This window comes from Trichosurus vulpecula, chromosome 4 (assembly GCF_011100635.1).
Source record: "Trichosurus vulpecula isolate mTriVul1 chromosome 4, mTriVul1.pri, whole genome shotgun sequence".
Taxonomy (NCBI): Eukaryota; Metazoa; Chordata; class Mammalia; order Diprotodontia; family Phalangeridae; genus Trichosurus; species Trichosurus vulpecula.
In genome coordinates this window covers 387,330,396-387,343,855 of record NC_050576.1, presented here as the reverse complement: position 1 = coordinate 387,343,855, position 13,460 = coordinate 387,330,396, and the positions used below count along the sequence as shown (strand labels likewise).

The window sequence follows — 13,460 nt, the reverse complement described above, 5'->3', positions numbered from 1 at the left end:
GCTTGCAGGTCCCCAGTCTTTCCCTGAGATCCTGGAATGATACAATTCCCAAGAGCCCAAGAAAGCAGCAAGCAAGAAAGCCCTCCCTCCAGAGGTATCACAGAGCCCAACCCTAACATCAAGTCTAAAGTAGGGAAGCAGGCTAGAAGAATGGGCAAATTAAAACAAAAAAAGAAAAATTAAAAAGAACCCCAACATAATGAGTTATTATGGTGGCAGAGCCTTTCAAGACACAATCACAGAAGAAAAAAAAAATGATTGCAAAACATCTACAAGCAATTTCTCAGAGAAAAAGGCAGCCTGAGAGCAAACTCAACCAGAATCCCTGGAAGAGGTGAAGTAAGGTTTAAAAAAAAGAGTTAAAAAATGTGTTCACAAATGGAATGAGAGTGCTTGAGGAAAAAATTGGAAAAGAAATGAGAGTTACAGAAGCAAGCACTGGAGAGAGAATTGACAGCTTGGCACAAGATGTACAAAATCTTGCCTAAGCCACAAACTCCTTGAAAATTAGAATGGACCAAAAAGAAGCCAATGACTCCATGAGCCATACTTGTAATAGGTTTTGTTTTTCTTGTATTCTCAATGTGGGGTGAGAAGGTGAACCTTGGCTGATTAAAGCAAAATGACTATAATGACTATACATGTTTGTAATCGGGGTTTTATTTTTCTTGCCTTCTCAATGGGGAAGGAGAAAGTGGAATGGAAGATAGTGAAGGCTGATCTTTGAAAATAAATAAAATTTAAGTTATAAACAAATAAATAAAAAGGGACATAATCAGTAAACTCCCCTGGCACTCATTTAGAACTCTTGAGACAACTCCTTGGATTTTCTATATCAGATCTGTTTCTCTTCGTGTCTTTAGAATGTTTTAAAAGATCTTTCCAATTCTCCTGGGCTAATTCTTCTGCAGAATTTTAGTTCACGGAGTCTTATTTAACTTCTTTCGGGAGAAACCTACTCTCTTAAATACAAGGTGGAGGCATTTCATCTATGCCTGGCTTTCCTTTCCTTCTTAAGCACAAATTCTAAGATGGAGCAGTCACTTCCCCAAAAAGTTTCCACCACTTTTACAACAACCACCCATTACTTTATACCCTGTGGTTACTATAAAAGAAAAGTAGGACGTAGCAACAGCTAACACACACATTCTCTCCCAAATCCTGCAGCAAGAGCTGGTCTTAATTCTAAGATGACTGCTGACAAAGACATTAAGGGGTCAGGGTCAGCAAATGATGGCCCAATAATTTGTCATAATGACCAACTAAACTATCAACATACTGAGCCAGGGGCATAATATTCAAAGGTCAAATATCTTTCCAGTTATGAGTCTCCCTGGGGGATGGAATGCCATCTGATTGGGGGTCCTGGCAGAGAAGCCTTTCTCAACTTTATTTACAGAAGGTACAGTAGGACTTGTTTCTTGGTTACTATTCATTTTTTCCCCATGATCTGCCAAAGTTAGAAAAGCCAGTCCCTCAGATAACAAACAACCCAAGAGTGCCAAGAACTACCAGATGAAAGAGAGCAACAATGTAGACTCAAATACGCTTGGCAAAAGCAAGCATGCTGTTCACAAATGGGAATTCCCCAGGGAGAATTCTTCCCCCGTCTCCCTAGCCCGCCACAAAACCAGAATCCATCTCCTCTAAACTATTATTAAATTCCATTTTTTAGTAAGTGGATAAAATTTAAAGCATCTGAATGGCACCACCTGACACACTACTTATACTCACCATGCTAATTCCACATCCCTTCAAAACCAGTAGAATCTTCAATGCCTCTAATTTGCACGACGTGTCATCCAGTGCTACTTTTAAATTGTATTTGATTGCCTCTCAAATTATTTATCCTGAATGCACCCACTGCTGGCTCATTAATCACTCCCTATTCTCTAAGCCCTTTTAAAAAAGAAATGAATAGCTACTCGTTCCACCACCGAGGCTTCTATTATCACAGCTTCTTATTTCAGAATTGAACCATCACCTCCTTCTGAAGCACACAGGCAATCTGTTCACAGCTCTAATCCTCCTTCCTGTTCTCTCAATCAACATCCAGAGGCTCGGTGTTGTGTCTCCTTTCTTATCACCACTCCCAGGTCTAAACAGCAAATCCTTCCCTGACAGCATCCCAAATTTGGGCATTTTCATGAACACAGATTGATTGTGTTTTGACAACCAGAGTGGTAGCAGCACATGAGGATTACGAGTTTTAAGGTTCTGTCCATTCATTCATTACTGTAGCAACACAGCATTATTCATGAATACAATGACCTGTATTCACACTTGCAAAGAGCCTGTATCATAAGGTACTTTTTTCCTTGCAAAATTAATGATCACCGAATGGGGCCAGTACTATGTCCAATGCTGAATGCGTCACTGCTAAATAAAGAAATTAGGTTCATCTCAATCAGCTAAAACATCAGTAGATCTTTTATTTTTGTTATTATTGTCTGTTAGCAATAATTAAACTATGTTGGATCTAGGCTGTCTGGGAAGGCAAAGATGTAAAACAATTCATTATAGGAAAAAGGCAGACTGGAAGAGCTATTTAAAATGAAGTTTTGAACAGAAGATAATTTAGGAGCTTATCTACAATTCTGATTTCTGAACCAGATACACACCTCTCATTTCTTTGTTTCTGACATGCTCCAAGTTCTCTTCCGGTTATCATGGTGTGTACAATTAATAAAAATAGTTCTTTAAATTGTTTTTCAAATCAGAGACTTTATTTGTCTATGGAAAACTTTGGAAGACAAGGACTGAAGAGAGAAATACTACTTTCCAGCTGCCAACCTAGGTCTTAACGGTGGTTCTAAATTAGGTCTGTGCAGTAGCATCTACTGATCTAGTTAAATCGAAATAAGACTGTTTAAAGCTATTATAAACAAAGTCTATTAAAACATTTAAATGGATCTTGTCTGTATCAAACCCTGATGAAATATATACCATGGGAAGCTGTATATTTCCATGTTCATGGAAACTCTTCATGCTGGTTGGTGATGTATTTAAAATGAGTTCCTTTATCATCAAAGAAAGAAAGAAAAGAACCAACATGGACTATTCACATTCACAGGGAAGCAAGAAAATCCTGAACATTGGGAGATGGGGTGAGAGTTCTTTATTCTGTGGCAGAAGAACAGGAGCTATCTTTTTCGCTGATAAAGGCCATCCATGAACAAGCATTTATTAAGCTCCTACTATGTACCACACATTGTGTTAGGCACAGGGGATTCAAAAGACAAAAATAAAAATAGACTCTGCCTTCAAGGAGCTTATATTTGATCAGGGAAAATAAAATGCACAAATATAAATATATATGGAATATTACATATATGTTTTATGTACATGGGTATATAATACATATACATACATGTATACACACAAACAAAATTCAAGGTAGTTAAATACAAAGTTGATAGGAAAGGAGGGTACTATCAGGAAAGACTAGGGTAATCAGCAAAGGCTTCATTTAGAAGGTAAGTAAGTGACTCTATGAGAAAGAGGGAAAGAAAGAGTTCATTCCAGGTATGGGGATGGCCAATAGAAAGATAGAATATCATCTATGACTAAAGGGAAAGCAAGTTAAGCTAGAACAGAAAATACAAGAAGGAGAATAATGCATAATGAGGTTGGAAAGATTGCTGGTTGAGGCCAGGTTGTGAAAGACTAAAAATCAAACAGGAATTTATATTTGACCACAGAGGCAACGAGGGGCCATTAAGGTTTACTGAGTAGCAGAGTAACATGGTCAGAGTTGTGCTTATGGAAAGTCACCTTGGCAGTTGTGTGGAATATGGACTGGAGTGCAGAGAGGCTTGTGACAAGAAGACCAACGGGGAGGTCACTGCAAAAGTCAAGATTACAGAGGCGATGAAGGCCTGAACTAGTGTGGTGGTTTTATCAACAGAAAAAAAAAGGTTTAGATGAGGGAAATGTTGTAGAACCAACAAGACTTTCTAAATAATTGGATATGTGGGGTGAGAGAGAGTGAAACTGAGGACAAATAAGTTTGCCAATGTGGAGACTAGAAGAACTGATAGTGCCTTCAACAGAAAGAGGGAAGTCTGAAAGAGGGGAAAAAGCTTAAAAGATAATGAACTCTGTTTTGGACACGTTGAGTTTAAGATATCTCAGGGACACCCAATTTGAAATGTCTGATAGGTAGCAGGAGATGTGAGACTGAAGCTCCAGGAGAGAGTAAGCCTGGATATATAGGTCTGTGAATCATCTTCAGAGATGATGATTAAATCCATGAGAACTGATGAGGTCACACAGTGAGGGTGTAAAAAGAGAAGAGGGCCCTGGATTAGGTGTACCCACAGTGAAGGATGATAAACCAGCAAAGGAGACTGAGGAGTAATCAGACAGGTGAGAGGAAACACAAGAGAGGAGACAGTATCCAGGAGGAGAGAGCGGCCAACAGAGTCAAAGGCAACAGGTCAAGAAGAATGACAAAGAAGAAAAGACCCTCACAGCTGATAATTAAGAAATTGGTGGTGACCTTGAATGCTGAGGCCTGAAGAGCGGGAGAAAAGTAAACCAGAAGGGACCTCAAACTCATGAAGTACCTAAGCCCAAGACTCTTAGACCTGATGAATGGGTTCCAAAAGGAAAAGTAGCTTTTGCTGGCTAAGGGGTCTAGTCAATGGAAGTCCTAACAGACCGAAAAAGGAGGAGGGAACCTGTGTCATAGTCAACTTCTCATTGCTCCAGTGGGTCCCACTGAATGCTCCTCTGGGTTTAAATAGAAAATTATTGCTTTAATAGACAGGAGAAGGATTTCCATGAAAGCATTTAGAAGCCCTTACACTATGGGTTCCAACCCACAATCCTGGTATACTGTACACTGGTCCCAAACTTGCCTCCTTTTGCTTAAAACACATGACACCTCTCTTATCTTCATGCCTTTATATAGGCTGTGCCCCTCATGCCTAGAATGTACTCCATCCTTCTCTCTACCACTTAGAATTCCTAGTTTTCTTCAAAGCTTAGCTTGGATACTACCTTCTATTATATAAGCCCTTTCCTCATTCTCCCCAGTTAAGTGCCTTCCACCAAAAATTATCTTCTAACAACTTATATATCTACATATTCTCCTTATAGAATGGAAGCAGCTTGAGGGAAAGCACAGGACAATGCTTGGCACTTGTCTTTCTTCCCCCAAAGTTTTTCTTCAAAGGCAGCATCATTTTATATGCTATGTATATCATATATTACATTGTATACACACACATACATAGTACAACCATCTCTCTGGAACTCTTTTTTATGGATTTAGAGCATAAGAGGAAGTGGTATTAAATCCCCAATTTATCAGTATGAGCTTAATAAATCCTTGTTGAAAAGGTTAGAGTTTAAAATATTAATTTAAAGAATATATGAACTTGGACCATTTGTGCTTTTAACATTTTCCAAGTTTATCTACTAAGAATGAAAATTTAAGAAGTGACTCACTTGGATCTTTGAATTTCTCATCACATAAGTTTAAGGTACATGTAAAATGTAAAAATGAAAAACGTAAAAAATGACCTTGTAGTTGATTTTTTTTTAAGGCCTGAGCACCTCTGTGCTTCTTTTCTGCTTATATTCAAAAGGATTTTTTAAAATATGCAAACAAATTTAGACATAGATTGCTTCCACATCATTTATGGAAATACCTCATTATTACAATAATTCAGAACTATTTTCCCAATTATTAAATTATCATATTTGTTCCACACAAAGGCCTAGTATGCTAAACAATGAAACACACTTTTAATACTGAAAAATAAGGAAAATAAAAAATTTTGGCTTAGGCGTAGAGCATTAAAATTTAGTGATTAGAGGAGAGAACCAACAATTAGATACATTACCTTAGCATTCTCTAGTAGGTCATCATCTCTGCCTAAGCCTGGTCCTACGACAACAGTATGTATTCTGGGTAACCACTTATCAACTTCTTGAACAGCATTAGTACTATCACTAAATAGAAAAAGAAAAAAGTACAAAATTATTTACACATGTTAACTCTTTAGAGTTAGCGCAATTTTATCCCTCCATTAAAGTCCCAAAATGATGCCTTGTTTTAGAGTAGAGGTGACTAAAAGCTATACTCCAAGTCCAAGAAAACTGGAAAGCTTTTGAATTAGGGCCCAAATGATATACTTACTGTACATCTGACAAGTGAAGGTCAGCCTATGGAACTTTGGTAAGATTCATTACACCAAAAGCCTGGTAAAAGGTGATGAATTTTTGTTTACACTAATTCTTTGAGACTAGCTAATAGGGCTTCAAGGGTCTATAATCTACATCACTGAAGGGAATATTATAACCACTGAGGAAATTGCAGATACTCTAGGCAATGAAGTGATTCCAAATTCCCACATTGAATATTAAGACAAAATTAGAGCAAGAAATTGTTGACAATTTCACAGTTACCTTTGCCTTCTAAAAGTTAATCAACTAGTTTCAAAAGTTAATCAAACCAAAAATTAATTTTACATTAAAAGTTAAGTGTTATCATCTCTAAGCCCGGTCCTATGACAACAGTATATAATCTGAGTGTTGTTGTTCAGTCATATTTCAGTTGTGTCCAACTCTTCGTGACCCCATTTGGGGTTTTCTTGGCAAAGATACTGGAGTAGTTTGCCATTTCCTTCTCCAGCTCATTTTTACAGATGAGGAAACTGAGGCAAACAGGGTTAAGTGACTTTCCCCAGGGTTACACTAGTACATGTCTGAGGCAAGATTTGAACTTGAGTCTTTCTCACTCCAGGCCCAACACTTTATCCACTGTGCCACGTGGTAATAAGTACTTACTGAGCACCTAGTAGGTGCCAGGCACTGTGCCACAAGATGGAATGAAATAACCCTACTCTCAAGGAGTGTATTGGGGATGTCAATCATACTGTTTGCTTGCATCACATGTAACTTTATACAAGGGTATTTTTGAAAAGTAGAGAGATGGAGTCAGCACAATACAGTGGGGTAAGGACTAGCTCCGAAGTCAGAGGATTTCCAGCATCTACCACAGTTCCTGGCACATAGTAGGAGCTTTAAAATGTTTACTGACTGACTTGAGTTTAAAAGTCTCCACTGCTGCTTAGTGACCTTCGGGCAAGTTACTTAAACTTGCCTTCGTCTCACAATCCTCATCTGTAATACAATGACAGCGTTGTGTTCTATGGCCTCAGAGGTCCCTTGCAGCTCTAAATTGACGATCCAATGTATCTCTTCAAATCAGGTTTCCTAAGCCAAATCATATTATAAATGCACTTGGAGGAGTTCACTATTTATAGAGTACTATGATGTACTAACTTCGGTTAAGGAAAAAATCCTTGTGGAGAGCACTTTGTGCTTTCCCATCCAGCATCCATTTCACTGAATCACAGAATCTTACAAAGGGAAGACACTTTAAGAAATCATCAAGTCCAACTTGTCTCCTAAGGCATCAGATGCTCATGTAGTCACTGCCTGAATAAGTCTGATAAGAGGGAACTTAGTCGTTTTTAAGTTTTTCAATTCCATGATTTATTAGAATATATTTATTTACTAGAATAATTTGAAATTTATTAGAATAGTATTTCATTTATTAGAATTTATAATTTATTAAAAACAAACTTATTAGAAGCTTTGTTTGAAATTTATTATGTATAATTTATTAGAATGCTATATGTTTTATTTATTAGAATTTATAATTAGAAATAATTAGAAATTTATTAGAATATAATTCATTTATTAGAAATAAATTCATTAGAAATTAGTCATTATTGTTTATTAGAATGTTAATTCTTTTATTTATTAGAAGGCATAATTTATTAGAATAACTTAGGAATTTATTATGATTACTAGAATGTTTTATTTATTAGAATTTATAATTTATTAGAAATAAGTTAATTAGAAAATATATTATCTATTATGATTTATTGGAAATTTATTATAATTAGACTATTTATCTTATTAGAATTTATAATTTATTAGAAATAAATTAATTATAAAATGTATTATTTGTTATGATTCATTAGAAATTTATTATGATCTATTAGAATATAATTTGTCTCATTTATTAGAATTTATAATGTATCAGAAATCAATTTGTTAGAATAATTTATTTTTAATTTACTTTATTAGAATTTATAGTTTATCAGAAATAAACTTATTGGAATGATTTAATAGAAATATATTGTTTATTATAATTTATTAAAATATTCATTTTACTTATAGAATTTATTAGAAATAAGTTTATTAAAACGATTTATTAAAAATCTGAAAATAAACTAAAAGGTAAGTTTTAACAACTAAATGTGCATTAGTAAAAAAAAAAAAAACACATTTTATCCAAAACAATGTAGGACCATAAGATTTAGAGTTGGAAAGGGCCTTGGAAAATACCACTGTCCTGGACCAAACCACCCGCTACCACTACCCCACTATTTTGCAGATGAAGACACTGAAGCCCAGTGAAAGTGATATGTCCATCATCACACAGAACCAGGATTTAAACCCAGGGCCTCTCCTATAGATCTAGGGCCCTTTCCACTGTGTCACCAACACCTTGACTAGAACCCAGATCTTCCTGGCTTAGAGGCCTGCTCTCATTCCACTACACAATGCTGCCTCTCTTAATAGAACATGAGGAAGATCAAATATGCACAATTGTAAAGCAGTGCCCATCATACTGCCATGCTATTTAGCTTTGTTAGTTTCCAAAATTCAATCACAAGAAAAATGCAAAGCAAGAGAAAGTTCCTTACATATTCTTTAAAACCGTTCTGAGTATTGGGAGAAAATCATTACAACCAGTATCTCTAATAAAGGCCTTATCTCTAAAATATATAGAGAACTGAGCCAAATTTATAGGAATAAAAGCCATTCCCCAATTGAGAAATGGTCAAAGGATATGAACAGGCAGTTTTCAGAGGAAGAAATTAAAGATATCTATAGGCATATGAAAAAAATGCTCAAAATCACTACTGATTAGAGAAATGCAAATCAAAACAACTCTCAGGTACCACATCTCTCCTGTCAGATTGGCTTACATGACAAAATAGGAAAATGATAAATGCTGGAAAGGATGTGGGAAAATTGGAACACTGTTACATTGCTGGTGGAGTTGTGAACCTATCCAGCCATTCTGGAGAGCAATTTGAAACTACGCCCAAAGGGCTATAAAACCGTGCACACCCTTTGACTCAGCAATACCACTTCTAGGGCTGTATCCCAAAGAGATCACACAAGTGGGAAAGGGACCCATATGTACAAAAATATTTATAGCAGCTCTTTTTGTGGTAGCAAAGAATTGGAAATCAAAGGGATGCCCCTCAATTGGGGAATGGCTAAACAAGTTATGGTATATGAAGGTAATGGAATACTATTATGCTATAAGAAATGGGGATGATACGGACTTCATAATAACCATAATAAAAAGAATTACATGATGTGATACTGAGTGAGAGGAGCAGTACCAGGAGAACACTGTACACAGTCACACTCATATTGCTTCTGTGATGACTAACTTTGATAGACTTGGCTCTTCTCAGCAATACAAGGCTCAAAGACAGCTCCAAAGGACTCATGATGAAAAGAGCTATCTACATCCAAAGAAAGAACCATGGAGTCTGAATGCAGACTGAGGCAAGCTATTTGCTCTCTCTTTTTTTGGTTTTGTTTTTTCTTTCTCATGATTCATTCCATTGGTCATAATTCTTCTTTACAACTGACTACTGTGTAAATCAGTTTAATGTGAAGGTATATGTAGAAGATATATTAGATTCCATGCTGTCTTGGTAGAAGAGGGGAGGGGAAAGAGGGGAAGAAAATCTGGAACTCGAAAACATGCAGAACTGAGTGTTGTAAACGAAAAATAAAAAATTTTTTAAAAATCCGTTCTGAGCATATAAGTAATTTCAGAGTTCTTTTAATGACCCCAAGTTTCTCTCAGAAACAAAGGCCCACCTTTCTAATGCCCATGTTCTTCTGAGGTTGTGTGGCCCCAAGTCCTGGAACACCTCAGTCCCTTGAAGAAATGAAACTGAAGGTCACCCAAAGAGCAATGAAGAGGTGCATGGTAGGCATTGGCATGGTGCAACCCATCATGAATGAGGATTTATGAAGAAGTGGCAAAGAGGACCCCATCAAAGAAATATACGAACAAAAAAGGGAAGGTAGGTGGGTCGCCCAGAGAGAGCATGAATTAATGAACAGACAATCCATATGCTCCAGAGGTATCTTTGTGACCAAAAGAAATCAAAGAAGGTGCCCAGAACATTAATCAACCCCACTGTGGCAAACTTAGGGTAGGACACAGACAAGGACTACACAGGAAGGGCAGGCGTGGGTGGGTTATCACCTGTAGATCTGGGCTACTATGGGTAACAACTCTATGATGAGATCCAACTGTTTGAGTAAGGCATCTACTTTCTTCAGCAACCTTTTAACAATCAGTAGACATGAGTTGTATTTTTTATTTGTTTTAATTTAATTTATTATGTCTTCTTCCCACTGCATCCCTTTATCCTCACTTAACCATCTTTTTTAAAAGCTCTCCCAACACACATATTCAAGGCAAAATAAATTCCCATTGTTAGCCATGTCCAAAAATGTAGATCTCATTCCAGACTGCAGAATGTGGGTGGTAGGATTCATCTTCAGGCCTCCGGACTCAGGGCTTATCATTGTGACATGAATTTTACCTTAGTTTTCGTAAATTACTGGGATGGTCTCAGAGAGGCATCCTTCTATTATTATTTTTAGCATTCCGAGAAGGAAGAACATCAAAACTCAAATCTGAAAAAACACATCATGCCAATAGGAGTCTTAAAGGGAAACTCACCTAAACACAAATGTCAGATTAAATCTACACACAGTAAAACCTATTACACCATCACTGAATTTCAGCTTTGGAAGGGACTTCAGCAAAGTCTTCAAACGACGCCTGAGGGCCAAATTGTTGGGTGTTTTAGGGCTTTGAAGGGGAGCTAAGAATGTTTTTACATTCTTAAGAACAATAAAACTTCATTTAAAGGTGTAAAAGCCATCCTAATCTTGTCTAACTCACACCCAAATAAAAATCTCTTCAACAATTTCTCTGACAAGCGATCACCCAGTCTTTCTGAGGCATGCCATTCCACTTTGGAATAGCCCTATGTAAAAACATAGAACAGATTATTAAAGCATAAGAGACATAAATAGGGACTGGACTTGCTATTTCAATAGCATACAGAATGCCCACAAAAGCAAACTTCTACTACCAAGGGAGCTAAACATCATCTCTAAAACTTTTAGTTTCACACTTGACAAAAGACTATGTGACTCGCCCCAGAGTCACACAACCAGAATGAGTCAGAAGCAGCACTAGAACCCAGGTCTTCCTAGCTTAGAGGCCACTACACAATGCTGCCTCTCTTAATAGAACTATGCACATTCCCGGCTCAAATTAGGTCAATAATGAATAAGACCACTGATCATAATTGCAACGTGAGGAAGCAGTAATTTAGTTTCTGTTGTGTCCTCTCTCTTCTCCTCAAAGATAACTTACCTAACCTTCTTTAAGTGTTTTTATATCCTATTTCATTTAACTGAGAAACGTAGTTGTATTTATATTAAAAAGGCCATAAAACAAATAAATACATAAGAAACACTGAATAATACCCCACATAAAAGGAAACAAATTATAATGTGAGATTAGTGTTGCCTATACTTCTACAGACAGCACTAATTGGTTAAGTAAGAGATCCTACAGTTAATTGGAGCCATTAGTAACTGGAATAAGTGGAAATATCTTTGTAGTTCCACAATTATGTTGGACTTCCACAAAGAAGCTTATGGGTTTCTCAAACTAAGAAACAGTAAAGCTAATTGTTCTCCTCTCTCCCTCCCCACCCTCGAAACACACACAATCACCTCAAAGGTGATCATTTACAATCCAAGCTGTCTACATGTTAATTATCATCTTTAATTATCCACAGCAATTTTAACTCTAAGGATGGCTTCTTCGTTCTGTTATCCAGCACAGACCTGCTGGTGTTTGCTTGGGAAATGCAAATTAGTTTTAATTTCAGACAATGTAAAACATAATTAAGAAGGAAGATTTGTTAACATAAAATCATAATGCATGACACAAAGGGAAAAAATCTGGGATCACTTCTGCTGTGTATTTATTCACTGATTTCTTCCTCTTGGCATAGGGGTTATCAACCTAAGGTCTATAAAACTGTTTCTGTATTATTTTGATAAGGGCATTTCATTGGTTTCCTTTGTAAGTATCTAATAAGTATCTAATTTTATGCATTTAAAAGTATCATTCTGGGAAGGAGTCCATAGGCTTTGCCATATTGCCAAAAGGCTCCATGACCCAAAAAAGATTAAGAACCCCAACCTTAGCAAAAATAATGCATTTATCTACAATCAACCCTAGATTAATTTCCTATTTATTTAGTATGATTGGGGAATGTATGTTCAATTTAGACAAAATATAAAGAAAGCCGAGTGCTGCAGAATTGACGCTTTCGAACTGCGGTGCTGGAGAAGACTTTTGAGAGTCCCTTCAATAGCAAGGAGATCAAATCAGTCAATACTTACAGAAATTAATTCAGACTATCCACTGGAAGGTCAAATACTGAAGCTTAAATACTGTGGCCACACAATGAGAAGACAGGGCTCACTGGAGAAGACCCTAATGATGAGAAAGATTGAAGGCAAAAGGAAAGAGGGATGGCAGAGAATGAGATGCATAGATAGTGTCATGGAAGCAATGACCATGAACTTAGACTTCAAGAGATTTGTTGTGTTTGTCCTTTGTTCTCAAAGAGGACCATGACATCAGGGAGATGATGACATGACTTGCAGTTGACTTTGATTTGAGTGAGGGAGGACTCTGCAAGGTTACCAGCCTCACTTTCTCCTCCAGAGCCATCTGGGTCCAGTCACCCGACATTCAACAGGAGGACTGGAGGTGATCTAGGATGCAATGGGAGACCCTGGCCCTTTCGAGAACAACGGACAAACACAACCTGTGAGTAGCCTCTCCTCTCCTCAACTTCAAGAGATAGTGGAGGATATAAGGGTCTGGCATGCTGTGGTCCATAGAATCTTGAAGAGTTGGACATGACTGAAAGACTTAACAAGAATGACAGTTAACGTATGTGATAATAAGGATTACCAGTATTCCAAAACTGATGAAAAACTGAAAATAATGAAACTTTATACTAAAACTATAATGAATAACATTAAATATTGTTTTGATCAGAAAGCATTTCAAATTTTCAATGACTTGGAGCCATCACTGTGAACATCAGTTAGTAGTTGTTACAGTGCTATAAAAGATATCTAAACTTTTCTGATAGTTTTAATATATCATTTAATCCAGAATCCAATCTATCAAACAAACACTGATTAAGCACGTTCTTTGTGGCAAGCACCTCGCTAAATGTTATAGAAGTGTGTACTCACGTACATACACAGAAACACGTATGGAAGTTCCA

General features: G+C 36.8%; 1 protein-coding gene across 4 annotated transcripts in view; it reads right to left on the bottom strand.

The window, feature by feature from the left end:
- Positions 1 to 13,460, bottom strand: part of NAXD (NAD(P)HX dehydratase) — a 77,104-nt gene that overhangs the window by 34,566 nt on the left and 29,078 nt on the right. For all 4 annotated transcript variants that reach the window (XM_036757070.1, XM_036757071.1, XM_036757069.1 and 1 more), the window contains exon 5: positions 5,853 to 5,961. In XM_036757070.1, coding sequence (XP_036612965.1) covers positions 5,853 to 5,961 — 109 coding nt within the window. The remainder of the gene's footprint in view (positions 1 to 5,852; positions 5,962 to 13,460) is intronic.